General features: G+C 47.8%; 2 protein-coding genes across 2 annotated transcripts in view; both read right to left on the reverse strand.

Annotated features, from left to right (window-relative positions):
- Nucleotides 1-4655, reverse strand: part of ANK2 (ankyrin 2) — a 381284-nt gene extending 376629 nt beyond the window's left edge. The window contains exon 1 of the mRNA XM_069806335.1: nucleotides 4220-4655. Coding sequence (XP_069662436.1) covers nucleotides 4220-4291 — 72 coding nt within the window. The 5' untranslated portion in view covers nucleotides 4292-4655. The remainder of the gene's footprint in view (nucleotides 1-4219) is intronic.
- A 5505-nt stretch (nucleotides 4656-10160) lies between these two features.
- The window catches only part of LARP7 (La ribonucleoprotein 7, transcriptional regulator), a 68506-nt gene continuing 63817 nt past the window's right edge, over nucleotides 10161-14849 (reverse strand). Inside the window, exons 17-19 of the transcript XR_011322109.1 lie at nucleotides 13402-13564; nucleotides 11771-11926; nucleotides 10161-11100 (exon numbers count right to left, since the gene is read on the reverse strand). The gene's annotated coding sequence lies outside the window, so the exon portion shown is untranslated. The remainder of the gene's footprint in view (nucleotides 11101-11770; nucleotides 11927-13401; nucleotides 13565-14849) is intronic.

The following is a 14849-nucleotide window of genomic DNA, read 5'->3' on the forward strand; positions in this document are numbered from 1 at the left end:
CTACTGTGACGCAGCAAAACTCTGGAGCACCTAATACCTTCACAAAACTGAAAACTATTTCTTGCCTAGCTCTACCACTGACTTTATTTCTGTGGCTGACATGTTGTCATTTCTAAGCTATCTATAGGCTGAACTGCTTGCACAGTGTAATATATTCAGATAACTGTATCTCAGTTCAATTTTCACTTTTCCTTTTAGAATGCAACAAAGTCACTAGATACAATTCAGCCCTTGGAAGCATCTACAACATTAGTGAGAAGATATTCCTTCTCTTCTAGTAAAGGTGTTCTTTAGATTCTTCACTAAATCATAAAACTAGTGCTGTCTAATACAATATTCACAAGTTCTAGTATTGCTGGCCTGTCTCTACTTAACCAGACATATACACGGCTCAAGTCCAAAGCACTAAACTACCCTAATTTTATGTTGCCCCATAAACAGTACAAGCATTATTGTCCCTTTCTTCTGCTAACGAGTTAGGCAGCTTGCAGTTTCAATGGATTAAAAATATTTTGTAGGGAACAGTTAGCAAGGGGGGGGGGGGGGGGGGTATCCCTCACAGAAGCACACTCACATAAAATCACAATGCCAAATTAAACAGGATTCCTCATTGAAATCTTTCGGTGGTTCAAAGGACCAGAACTGAACTGTAGTGTGATCTCTATCCTTTTGTACCTTCAGTCATTTCTTTCTTACTCTGAACAATTTTTAATACATCAGTCAGATCCCAATACAGTAATGTGAATCTGTTCCTCTGAAGTCAACTTGATTTTACGGTGTGGAGTGTCATCAGAAATGGCGATGCACCTTGCTGATACACTGGTGGTGGCTGAGGAGGGCAGTTCGGTGTAGTAGACCCTGCAGCACATGCGGAGTTCAAGCATTGGAATAGCTTCCAACAGAGGGTAGAAAAAGGGACCTGCCTGACAAACAGGCAATGGGAGAGCCATAAAAGGGTCCATTTAATCATGGATCCATGTCACAACATCAACCCAGCATCCTGGTCTTTCCCTTTGATTCTATTTTTGTTGCTTTGTTTCTTCTACACATGACGTGTTCTGATGCAAGAAACTTACTATTTGGTTTGCAAATGTCATTAACACGGTTGTATTTTTTAAGGTGAGGATATATATATTTAAATTTTCTTTTGACAAGACAAGTACAGCCTTGACAACTAGAAGTAAAAAAAGTGGAAATAACTTATGTGTCTACTAATGAAAGAAACCACATCCATGCTATTCCAAACACGATGGTCTGCAATGGTGTAATTTACAATACCCTGGCTTTTTGTTCAGTACATTCTCCAGCCTCATGTAACAAATTTCACTGGTATCTGACTGCAGTACTTGACTCAGCAAGGTGCACTTTAAGCACAACTTAAATAGTACAACTCAGATGTTTAAGGTAAAATACAGTTCATGCTAAAACAGGTTCACAGCTAACAGATGCAAATAATGGCCTGTTCTGCAAGTGCCCCCAAATATACATTTTACACGAAGGACAGATTCAAAGACCTCTTAAATTAACTGACGGACATAGTAAAAACTCTGCCAATGTAACTTAAGTTCAAACAGCTTCTTCAGTGACTGTCGCTATCAAGCTGCAAGACGGGACTGGCCTTAAGGACCTCTGAGAGGCCCCCATGTAGTGGGAATTCAGCATGTTGCTGATTTGAGTTTTCATTAAGGTCTACTGTGCTAAGTGCGTTGTGATAACAAAACAGTCAGTACAATGGTTTCAAGCAGATGTGCTCACTTCTCTTTTGTTTTGTACTCTCTCAAGTCTACTCTCCTTCCCTCCTAAGGATGCAAGATACCCTTGGTAAAGTGGGAGGCTGGTAGTGATTTATAGAAAAATTGATTGACTTCAGCCATTGTTGTCTTCTTTACCTTGGTCTTTAGTGGCTTTTTGCATTTATTCATGGACTTTTAAATTCCTGTGAAGGTCACCCAATAAGCTGTATGTATGCTATCTTATTGAAGGGCAGCAAAAATATAGCAAAAATTATTTTTGAAATAAATACTAGACCTCCACAGCCATAGTTCAGAAACATGTCTGATGAGTGATTTCTTTCTAAATGCAATTAAAAATAATTCTAAATATAGTGGACAAAATGCATAGGGAGACAGTAACACAACTGTAGTAGTCAATTTTTTTCATGAGTGATTTGCGCATACTAATTCAGGATATTACATTGCCGTTTCATTCTCATGTAAAATGAATAACCCTGTGAGAAGTCAATTCAGAACTCTCCACAGAACGCAGCGGTCTGGGTTCGCCACTGGACGTGCCGGATCCTTCCTCAGCGGTGTATTTCAGCACAGGGCAGGGGATGCTCTGCTTCGCCCCTGGCTACCCTATTACTTTCTCAATAAAGCAAACTCTCCCTGCATTTGAAACTACGGAGCCAAAAGCAGCTTGTTGGTCTAGCAGGTCTTCCCATCCCTTCGTCTCCACCGGCGGCTAGTGGCAACTGCTTGTTATGAAACACTGTTAACAGTGATAATTGCTTGCTATTAAAAAATAAATAACTGGCAACTTCGTGTTTCCCATGCTGCTGAGGAGCGAACCGAAGGTTTGAAACAAGCAGGATCATCCCAGGAAGGGAGCTGTCATTGAGGGTCTCGGTCGCTGCTTGGAAGGATACAGCCTACCTGGTTCCAGTAAGCACGCGGAATAAGCTATAGGCAAGCAGAAGCCAGGTTTCATGAGGATCCCCGGTGCTCGGGGTCTTCAGCACCAGGCCTTTCCTTCACTACCTTGCAACTTCTCTTCCCTCCCCAACGCCCTTCATCTGTCCTGCTGGTACTGCCGACTGCACCTCGTATGGATTGCCAATAAACTGGAGAGATCCCTGCTCATTTTTCTCCCTCCTAAAACCAAACTTTGCTACTAAAATCAGACACTTTTTTTCTTCCAGTTTCCAGCGGGGAAGGGAACAGGAAGTGCCAAAATACGTGGGGGTGAGGGGGCGGCTGTTCTTGTGGCATTTCCAGCTGGGGTCAGAAGCAAACCCACACAAAGGCCTTTTTGCTTAAGTTACCCAGCCCAAACTTCCAGCGCAGAAGGGGGCTGACAAGTTCAGGTACTCCTCCAAACTTTCAGATGCCTGCCCCACTGCAGACCCCTGAGATTTCCTCATCAACGGCACCGCCCACTTCTTAGTGAAAATGAAAAAAAAAGAAAAAGGGGGGCAGGATGGGATTTATATTTGGATTTATGTTTGAGTACATACATACGATGCTAATCTGATTACTCATCGGGAATCCTCCTTTGCAACAGCTTTTTCTTTATTAATCTTACCACAGTAACCTTACAGCCTTAGCAGCAAAGAGCAAATGGAACACGCCAGCCCTGTGTCCCTGCATTTCTGTCTCTCCCCGTTTTCAGGAGACACAAAGCGCTCATGGCATGAAGCCCCCATGACCCCCAGCAGCTGGGCCGTACCGCTCCTGTCAAACAACTCCTGCGACCAACTTCACCATTCCGAATGTAAATTAATGCAGCAGCCGCTGCAAACCAGGGCTCCCTTCTTGCAAGGGGACAGATGCAAACAGCAAAGCATTGCATACAGAAAGAGCGGGAACAGCCACTGGAAAATTGCTGCATTACGTTAATTAAGATTTTATTCATGCCTTTCGACACGCTCTGCTACAGCAGTAATGCACCACAAAACGTATCACGTTGCACCACCGTCGCCCACGACCACGTGAAGTAACACGCGCGTGTGCGTGCACGCGCTTCCCTCTCTGCGTGTGACTGCACGGGCACACCTGCGCAGGTGCGCCGCCTGAAATAATTCTGGGGTGGAGGGGGGGGGTGGGTGGGTTATTTTACGGTTGGTTTTGGGGTTTTTTTTTAATTGAATGACAAGCAGAATAGAAGAGCACTCACCCACCCACCCGCCACTGCCGCTGTACCTTCGGGCCGCTCGGGTCCCGACAGTTCCCCCCCCTCCCCGTCCAGCGGGGCTCCGTCTCCCCCCTCCCCGCGGCCGCGCTCTCGGCGGGCGGACGGGGAAGCCTGCCGGGCGGCCCCCCGCACCGGGGACCCCCCTCCCCTGCAGCAGCCCCGCTGCTTCCCGGCCACCGAGCCCCGCCTGGCCCCGGGGGGCCCTCCGCCGCCGCCGCACCTGCCGCCCGCGCAGGCGCGGCCCCACGCAGGGAGCTGGGACGCGGACACGCGTGTCGCCGCCGCTGCCGCCGCGGCGCGCACCCACCTGCCGAAGGCGCGGCGGGCCGGCGGGGGGCGAGGGCCCGCCTCCCGGCGCGGGGGGCGCGGGGGAAGCCATCTTCTCGCCCCGCGGCTCCTTCCCGCCGGCGCCCGCCTCTCCTCAGCCCCGCGGCCGGCGGCGTCCCGCGGCCGCCAGCATGCCGGGGCCCCACGGCCCGGCCCCCGTCCCGGCGCCGGCCGCCGCGGGGGGCGAGCGGGGGTGGAGGGGGGTGGGTGACCTTCCCGGGCGGGCGGGTCGGTCGGCCGGCCGGCGGCGGTGCCTCTGCCTGGGCTGTGCTGCAGCGCGGCCGCACGCCCGGCCCCTGCGCGGGTGGGTGTGCGCGGGTGGGTGTGCGTGTGAGGGAGCGTGTGCGAGAGGGCGCGGGGGAGCCGGTGCGGCGCGGCGGGGTGCCCGCAGGCGGCGGCGGGCGCGGAGGGGCGCGGAGGCGGAGGCCGGGCTCCCGATGAGATCATGGACAGCTCCGCGGCTGCCGGCGAGCGGGCGGCGCCGGCGGTGGGGAGGGGGGGAACGGGGGAGGACCCGCCTCGTCCTCGCACCCACCCCCCCCCCCCCCCCCACCTACAACCATCGCACACGTACCCCCTCGCGTCTGCCCGCGACCCCCCCACACCCACCCTCACAACCTCTCCCACGCACGCACCCACAGTCTCCCCACAGACCCAGGGCAGCGGTGAGTGGGTGGCCACAGCCAGGGCAGTGGGCTGAACCCACCGGGGCTTTGGTTTAAATTACAACGCCTCCTTATTCCTTCCCATTCTGCTGTTAAGTTTCAAAATACAGGAATAAAACTGTGGCTTAGGGTTTTAGAGAAACTCGGATATTTTCAGGTGCAATTATTCATCATCCTCCGCCGTCTGGTTGCACAGAAATGCATGCAGGGTTTTCAACTGCTGAATGCCTTTTGGCCTTCATCTGGGTGGAACACGAGGGGGGAAGAATTATTCCCGGCTGCCTACATCCAGATATTTTAAGGCCACAAGGGACCCTATAATCAGAGAGTCTGATCTCCCACATAAGACAGGAATTTCTAGGAATACAATTTCCCTCAGTGACTCCTATAGCAAACCCCAAACAGCTGGTGGAGCTACCATATACATGTCAGAAAGACGATTTGAAATCGTCAAGTTAAAATGAAGCCATTATATCCTTAGGCAAGCAGTTCCAACGGTTAATTATACTCACTTATCTCTAATTTTAGCCACAGAAGCTGGCTACACCCCTGCCTGCCTGCCCAAGGAAACCTTCACTCGCTCGCTCACATTTACGTGTGGCACCATGTCACAAATCCTCACCAAAATACCTGTCTAGTTATACAGCGATGCGCCTGCTAGTGTATGAAAAAACGTGATCCTCTTATTCAGGAGAAATTTGCTGCTTCACTCAAGTTTCTTTCCAAAAATATTTTTGCTCTGTAATAAAAGGTATAGGAAAACTGTTATTTAAAAGCATTACTCTGCAAAACTCAGACTCCCACCCTGCCCCAGGCTCGAGAGCCTGCTCCAGTTTGTGCGATCTTATCGGCAATCCTGTTTTTGAGTGTTATCAGCTAAAATTGGTCTTTGGAAGCACAGGCTCAAAAATCACTATCATTTTTATTGCATGAGGGAGATGCTAAATTTACTCCTACCAGCTAATTAATCTGAAAACTACTTAGTCTTGTTTGCGCTGGGATTTAGCCAACACCTTTAGCCCCACCTCCAGCTTCATATCCCTACATCCCTTCCTTGCCAACACGTTGGCAGCTGGATGGTCAGCTGGATCCAGCTGCAGGCTGATGTTTTTCGGAGGGCTGTTTGCCAGCTGCCCCGAGGGACTGGAGGGAGAATAAAACCTCCCTTTGAACAGAAACTTATTTTTTCAGGTTATTATCACATCTCGCTAGGTGGGAAGGTGCTACACAGGCACAGAACACAGCCCCCTCTTGTCAGAACCACAAATAAATAAATGTATGTCTGCCAGCCAGCTTGGAGAGCTGGCACTCCCTCCACGTGTATTTCTCCCATAATCAGCATATGTATTCCATTTATTTCACTCAGTGATGGATGCAGAGGAGAAGGAGGGCTGAAGAAGCAATAATAGCTGGTAATAGGTGGTGGGAATTGGATACTTAGTTAACGAGTGGAGCGGAGAGAACCAGTGGAAAACCAAGACAGAGGCGAGAGGGCAGCAGTGCTCTGGCCATGACTAAGCTTCAGTCTGAAGCCTGCGGTATTTAAAGGTGCTGTCGGAGGGTGGCTCTAAGGGAAGCTTGTGACACTGCTCCGGTCTGAGAAAGCGCCAATGATCCCGTTCCCATTCAGGGCTAGTTTTCCCTCCTGTTTTCTTGCAACTCTATTTTACCACTTAACCTCCAAAACAACAAGGCTTTTCTTCTCTTTTCCTATCTCCCAAGCCTTTGCCAGGTGGAGGACCTCCCTCACCTCTGCGCTTGGGTACAGCCCATTCCCAGTGTGGAGTTCCTGGGGACAAGCAGGGAGAACCAAGGACACAGAAAAATTCCCAGGGGGTCCTAGGAAGTTAAGGTAGTGCAGAGAAGCTCCCTATGGTCTTTTACTGATATGGCCCATAGCACTGGCTGATTGTGGAAAAATCTCTCTCCTGACCCCAAATAATCCAGAGAGGTTCAACCTTGGGCATGGGGACAGCCCAGAAGAACCCTGAGGCACCCTGTCCTAATTTTGTTTCTGTGGTTGCAATAAACTCAGTCTGAGGCAAAAAAGAGCAAGCTCTGGCAGCCAGTTAGTGCCTCCTGGCAGCAAGGAGGGGAGGAGGAAACCAGCCTGTGTGCTGCTGGTGACCAGCACAAGGCCCCAGCGCACAGGGGGAAACAGTACAAATCTATAAAGAATGATCTAATTTGCTCAATTCCTCCTTTGTCTTTCTTAGAGCGAGAGCGCTTTGGGCATGGTTTCCCAGCCAGCCTGTGCCCTGCTTGAAAAGGAGGACCGATGCTGATGCAGGTAGTGATTTAGCCCCGCTCAACTTGGAATAATTGAGGAGAGCACGGAAGGACGACATTCATCTACGTCAATTAAAGCTCTTTGGGGACCTTGCTTCAGCAGAGGATCACACGTGCTGGGGACCTGCCTCTCTAGAGTCCCACCTTCTGTGCCATGTTCCCTGCTCCGCAGGATGTGCTCAGCACACACTGTCCTTCCCTTAACGCTCCTTCACAAAGCGTCCTTCAACTTGAAGGACGAGCACACCCATCATCTCTGCCAGACTTGACGCCTAGCCCAGAAGACGTAGCCCAAACAAACAGGTCAGGTGCATGGTATGTGCATGTGAGATGCTAACATCAGACAAGACAAAAAACCCAAAAAACAAAAAAACAACATTCCAAATAGACCTCGCAATTCTTAACTTCACTGGAGTGGGGCCTGCTTTTTCGCTGCTGATCTGAATTTGTTTCCACCTCCGTGGGCCAAAAGTGAGAGGAAAGTGTCTGGTGGAAAACTAGCGGTCGGTTGGTGTGTAACAGCTGCCACAGATTTGGCTTGGAATGGCCTCAGCAGGGACCGACTATCCTCTCTCCTGTCCCCACTGAGGCTGCTCGAATGCCATGTTTCAAAGCCCAGCTATTTGGCTGAGGCTTCAGCCAGAGGTCTGTGCCAGCGGGAGCTTGGGGATAGTGCTGGGAGAGAAGAGTGAAGAGAAGCAGAGGGGAAAATTCTGACTGAAAATTAGATGCAGTGCAGAGCGGTTGTGATTTTTCAGGACCACCTAAGGACTTGGATGACCGATTCCTGTTTAATTGGGCATTATAATTTTCCAGGCATCTTTGAAAACTTCTGCCAAGACTTACAAACCATTAATTTTCATGTCCAGCTTTGGGGAGCAGCCTGTTCTATCCCAACACACAGTACAAGCTTCACCTTAATGAAGAAAACCTCTTTTCTGCTCAAAGTACTGAATTTTTGTGACCAGGATATTTCTATTTCTAAGCTGCCCTTGTGTCCTCGCTTTTATTCTCTCTATACTTTGATACCAATTCTAATATTGTTCCCTTTCTTCTTGATATCTGCAGGTCCTGGATTAAATGGCATTCCTGTACACAGCCTACTAACAGACATCCAGCCTTACTTCCACCATTTAATGTACCCTCTGCTGTGCCTGGAAGTTAAAATCCCCGTTAGCACAGCTTTGCCCTTCTGCCTGCTTTTTCACTTGGGCAGTGATTTTACACTCCAGTTCTTTTTGGATGAACAGCCTGTAAGATTCATATAACCAGTTTTCTTGCTGAAGTATTTCTAGTATTGGGCCACAAGCACTCTACTGTTATTCTCTGAACAGCCTCTACCCGTCAAAGCTCAGGGTTTCTTGAGGGATATTATTCCTGGGCATTAAAAACAGTGGCCAGGTTACTCAGCCCTTCTGACTTTGCACCTGACAGGAGGACCCTGAGGTCCTCCCTGTTGCCTGCCGAAGCACTTCAGGGGGTCAGTGGTCCGGTATCAGAATGGTTAGCAGAGAATTAACAGCTGGATAATGGATAAATGAGCTTGACCTGATCCTTGCCAGTCTCTATGTGAAGGGAGCGATGCTGCGTTACATACACAGATCATCTACTTTCACACCCATGTCAGATGAAGATGACATTTTCAGAGTGCTGCAGCAAGCAGCATGGCTGCTCTTTCTTGTTACGCCTTCTATTGCTTTTTTTTTTTTTTACAGCAGCGCTACATTGCCAGCAACAAGACAGGAGCCCTCCTCTTGTTATTTTAATTTGCCAAACATGACGGGCGAAAGGCTGAGCTGGATTCTCAGGTAGCATCATCTGTATCTCTCCCTTCAGTTAAAAAACATCAATCCATACTTTCTAAAGATGTGCCCGTGAGACAGCCTGCAAAATATTTGTGGCAGCTGATGCCTAGCAGCCTGTGCTACAGCTTTGCGGCGCAGCCACGCAAAGCGATGCACCGCCTCATAAAAATCATCTTGTGTGGCTTGTTTGAGAAGAGTGCTGCCTGCAGACAGGTCTGCAGACAAAGCAGAGGCACCATGGAAACTGCTCGAGAACAAAGGCACCACAGAATGGGTAGAAACAGCGAGCTGTGCCACGACCTGTGAGGAATGCCCAAAGTACTTCTCTTTGCCTTATGTTCACCTCCCAAAGCTGCAGCCCCCACCGCACCAAACTGAACTGTGACCTGCCCAGGGATTTCAGCAGGGTCAGGGTTTCACTTCCTCACCTCTGATAAAGAAAATGAATCGGGAATCAGGACAAGCAGATACCGCTTTTGCACAGAATTTTGTTTTCTATCTCCAAGGTGATGATGTAAAGTAGGGCAGCCCGTGGGAAATAGAGAGCATTTACTTTTCAGTAGGCATCACCAAGGACTGAAACAGAGCCTACTAGAAGGGATAATAAAGTAGGAGTTAAAAGAAATACTTTGCACTCTAGAGGCTCAGGGGCTGTTTCAGGGACATATCAGTGTCTATTTATCCTTTTTTTTTCCTCTTCCCTGGGTACCAATTGCTGGTGCTGCTGAAGACGGGATGCCAAGCTAAAGGAAACCACAGTCCCACTGGGTATATGGCCGTTGTTACTTGTTCTTCTTTTTCACATCTACCATTAGCCAAATCTTAACCTAATTTGTTTTCAGACAACCATAGGGAGCAACACAACCAGCTCATTCCAGCTAATGGAGTCTATACTGTACCTTTTTCATCCAGTGGTCATAGCGGAGCCTACAAGAGGATTCAGACTGTACCAGTGGGAAAGTGACATGCCGAGCCCGACACGTTGTCTCCTTTTGTTAGGGAACAGCTGAAATGAAGTGTAACTGTAGCTTTTGGTGTAGAAATTTTAAAGAATGACAATTGCATTTACTCGTAAGTGGGAGATGACGTGGTCTTTATACAACTTGTGGGTTTTCCCCCGCGTTACATTTTAATGCCCGTAAGTACCACAAAACGTCGTCTAGCAATTCCCACACGGCTTGTATTGATGTCAAAAAGCCACTGCATGACATTGCCAGTTCTTTTTCCTCTCCAGTGGCTCTGAGTCTCAGTGACAGATGAATACAAAACAGATGGTATGGTGGCAGAACTTCATCAGATTGACCTGATGGGCCTCAAGCTGCCCATGGTATTGCATAGATTAGTGTCACGTAACGCTGGGCTTTGTATTTTGATACTGAAAGATACACAGCGGCTTTAGTCTTTCATCTTGTCCTGTCCTAATGTCAGGATCCTCATTTTGACTTGATATTATGCAGAAGATATACTTAAGAAGATGCACCTGTATTTCTGTATCTCTTATCAGCTTTCTGTGGTAAGCCTCAAAATAGCAAGAGATTTCTCTGCTGCATGAAAAGGCTTTTTGAATCATGGCATTTAAAATCAGACAAAAAAACCCTCAAATTTTGACCAAACCGATTTTTGGTCTTACTAGATTTTTGTCATGTGTGCTTCTTCGATTGCTATTATCTCACATGCAATTATTTAATAGCCATATTAGTTTGGAAATATCTGTTTGTATTTGGCCATAGCAACACATTTGACATTTCCATTCAGTCCAAGAGATCCCAGCAAGCTATTCTGTGAGCATTGACAGCACAGCGATGTCAGTGAAAAATAACATCCTTACATTCTCACAAAATTACTCCCTGCCTTTTCCACAGCAGACACAAGACATTTCCAAAAGATACTGCAGTCACACAGCCGAGTCAGCTTGCTGAGGCCAAGAACGTTATTCAGCTTCTCTGTGACCTGCAGCCATGTGTGCAGGCCCCTGCAGAAGGGTCTGTCCTGGCCGGTGCGAGAGGCCGGCAGCAGCTCCGAGCGCTCAGCACCTCACAGCTGCGAATTCCAGGTCGCCTCTCTCTCCTTAAGGATGTTCACACCTCTTTTGCAGAGCAGATCTAGAAGAATATCAGAAACAACAGGGAAGCAGAGTGCCATGAGGAATATGTTTGCTGGGTATTAGCTGCTGGGCTTTTTTGGTGGTATTACCATTCTGTACGTGTAATTCTTTTTGCATTACCACGTGTTGCCCTTTCTAGCTGCATGGTGTCGCAGGGCCGCTTCGAGTCATCACCCTCATCGGCAGGCACTCATTCACATAGGCCTCCCTTGGCGCTAGGATGCTGCCGAGACCAGGAAAGCCTGTCCCAGCACTCCCCAGGAGTCACGTCTTCCCTATGCTTCTCCGAGGAGATCATGGCGAGGGAGGAAGGGATTGCACTGCCTCTGCCAGGGGACAGCAGAGCCTGTCGTGCCAGCTCACCCCTCCCCATCGCATCTGGCTCAGAAAACATCTTGGTATGCTAGAAGAGGTGAACGCCAAAAAACTGCAAAGCTCCTTTCACTTGGGAAGCCGAGATGCTCAGCCAAACTGTGACTGGTGTCGGAAGGGTCTGGCAGACCAGCCTCTCTCGGGAGGTTTTTGGTATGTCCAGCTTTAGGTGTGATGCAAACCCCATGAGAACAGCTCCCCTGCAGTATGCTGTCACTTCTAATTCCCGTCATGGCTAAAACCAGACAGTGCTGAGACATGGGGAAAAAAATGTTTTTAAAATTAACCCTTCGAACCTGGATTGGGACCTCCTGGTAGCATCCCTGAAGAGATTCCACCCTCCCATCTGCAGCCAGTCAGCAGCTCCGATTCCCTCGTCCTTCCTGCTTCTGCCACTGCCAGGTTCAACCCGTATGTGCTGCTGCTGCTGCCTGCGGCATTTGAATCTCCACCTGTACACAACAGAAGCACCAGCATTTGCTTTCCTACCTCTTGCACTGAGATAGCAAAAGCCACCATATTTAGAAAATGTTTCAAGCCAGGTACTCCAACTTTCCACTGTAAACTCTCTGCTTCTCAGTTTAATTTTTGATAGGGCTTGTTTGACTGCAACCCCATTCAGCCACAGGCAGCGTGACAGCAGTGCACTTCTTCCCAAGCCTGTTGCATGCCTTTTCCAAAGAGGCAAAGCAGTGGACGAGACACCCATCATAATTTGGAAAGGTGGCAACTGCCGATAAAAGGACCACCACCATGAAACAGTTTGATTAACATCTGCTCATGCAGCAGAACACATTGTCTGCCATCCAGCAGCCATCACATTGAGCTAGTGGAGAGAAATAACATTTTCCTGGGTGGGCAAGCTGTCTTTTCCCAGCGCAGGATGCCAGTCTAACACTGCAGAAAACACTACCCTTCTCTCAGCCTCACCTACCACCAGCTTCAGCAGGAATACCTCCATTTCCCCACATACATTGCCACCTCACATCCAAAGGCCAAGTTATCATCTCCATATATGATGTGACCGCACTCAGCATTAGCCAACACAGCCACACCTCCCCATTGTGAAAGTTCCAGACGTTCCTTTCCGACACGAACTCCTCAGGAAGCGCCCTAAGGAAGGACTCTCTCTTCTCCACACACTGTCCAATGCCTACCAGCTATCAGTTGCTTTAACATGTTTGAACATACCTTAAAATTGTTGCTTTCACACATCAAGGAGGCGAGCATACGCAATTTAAGACAAAATAAACATGGAGTACCTGACCAACAACGGAAGAATGTATGAGTTAAAAAGAGTGGCCCACATTGTCAGGTTTCCCTAAAGGGAAGAGTCCAACCCAGCCACAAACAACGTGTCCCCAGCACTGGCAAAACACTTAGACAATAAATGGGATATAAAATACAGCACAGGAGTCATAATCGGGGCATCTGAAACAGGGGATGGTACCAAACTCAGGCTTAAAAACTGCAGAACAACTCTGTGTCTCTCTCCCTGCTGGAAGCTGCGGATGACCTGTTCTGCCACTGCAGCTGCATCTATATATAGTTGCATAGAGAGAGATATATATGGCTATAGAATTATATATATAGTCTAAACCCAATGAGGCTGCTCAGCTGCCTGTTTCAACACCCAAATAACTTTAAATATTGTGCCCCTGATTCAAATTATATTATTCTGGTTCTTCCATCAGTGTAAGAGCGTGGCAACAGACCTGTCAGAGAGCAGTAGGGTTTCAGGTACGCTTGTGGTAAGGAGGTGATGAGAGTGTTAAAGGGGCTTACCTTTAATCCTGGCATCCAGGAAACCAATGACAAAGAGAGAAGGAACGGGTGTAAAAGAAGGACAAGAAAGGAAAAAGATTATGTCAATCAAAAGGAAAAGGGAAATTATTTCCCTCTTGCTTAAAGTTCTCGAGACACTCACTGTGTTTTCTCCACAGTTGTGATTTTTGGCATAATAGCAGTTCTGGTGTAAACACAGACATCGGGTGCCTGGCTGGGCAGCCATGGGCAGGGCAGGGAGTAGGATCAGGGCACGGACTGGAGCTGCCAGGCTGAGACCCTCGCCGCCATCTTGAAGACCATCCCTTGGCAAAAAGCAAAAAACACTGAGTAAATCTGCTCATCTCAGTCACCTGGCTTTTCTAAGAGCAAAATAAACCACTGTCAAGTAGAAAATCAAAAAGCTGTGGTTGTTTGATACTGTCGCCATCGCTCTAGGTGCAGAGTTTAATCTACCTTTTCACATCTGACGCGAGAAGTGAATCCAACACAGACCACAAAACACCTCAGAGCTATTGCTGAGAGAAGATGGGGGAAAATTATTTGAGGATGAATTGTGGTGGCATAAATAATAAGCTTTGCAGTGGATGTTTCAGTGCAAGTCAAGGCACTTCAGTGGATTCAAAATTCAGCTTTCAGTTTTGAGAGAATTAAATGTCAGAATAAAAAAAAATATTTATATCAAAGCAGCATTGTATTAAAGAGATTAATTATGCCTGAAACTTTAGCCAAATTAACGGATAGATGTTTCTGTATCTGCCATAGTGCAAGACACTAGAAGCAAGTAAGTCTACAGCTACAATATGGACAATAACAAAGAAAACTGCAACACAAAAGGAGGCAGACAGAACTGGCTTCTATGTTGTCATTAACAATGACCTAACTTTGCTTTGGGAGCTGTACTCAAACAGGAGCTCCATGAACACTCTGTACTGATAGGGAAAAAGGCAAAAGGACAGCCTGTTGTTTGTGCCGATTGAATCACACTGGTTTTACAGCAGCGGATGCCCCTGAAGCGAGTGCGCAGCACGGCTGAGCTCACCTCTGCCTGCCTCCACACCTAAGAACTTGTCTGCACTGCAAAAACGTCACATTTTCTTTAGGCTATGCCAGGTAAAAGCCACTGTGAAGACAGACTTTAGCTTATCATCGGTGAGAGAAAATTCCTACCTTGTAAGTTACCTTGCAGTAAGATTGAATTTATTTGTATACAAGAATAACTGATATATATTACTTGCCATAAAAGAGGAAATTCAGGGCTTTTGGTTTTAGAATAAAGCTGTTTTTGGTGAGTTGTGAAGTTCAGACTAGACAGCATAGCCTGTTTCTGAACCAAGGTTTTATTAGTCTGACTAAACTGAGCCAGCAGGTCAAGTACACTTTGCATTTGTGCACATGGAAGAGGTCTTCTAGGCTAAACCTTGCAAGTTATCTGCTGAGGCACCACATATGATGGACAAGATCTGAAGGAGCGGCTGTATTCCCAAAATACTCACCAAACAAATACTACACAAAACACTATGTAACAAAAAGCCACTTTTCGTAACAAAACCACATTTCAGTGTGTAGCAGGTAAGGGAAAGGAAAGCA

Source organism: Haliaeetus albicilla, chromosome 1, assembly GCF_947461875.1.
Source record: "Haliaeetus albicilla chromosome 1, bHalAlb1.1, whole genome shotgun sequence".
Lineage (NCBI taxonomy): Eukaryota > Metazoa > Chordata > Aves > Accipitriformes > Accipitridae > Haliaeetus > Haliaeetus albicilla.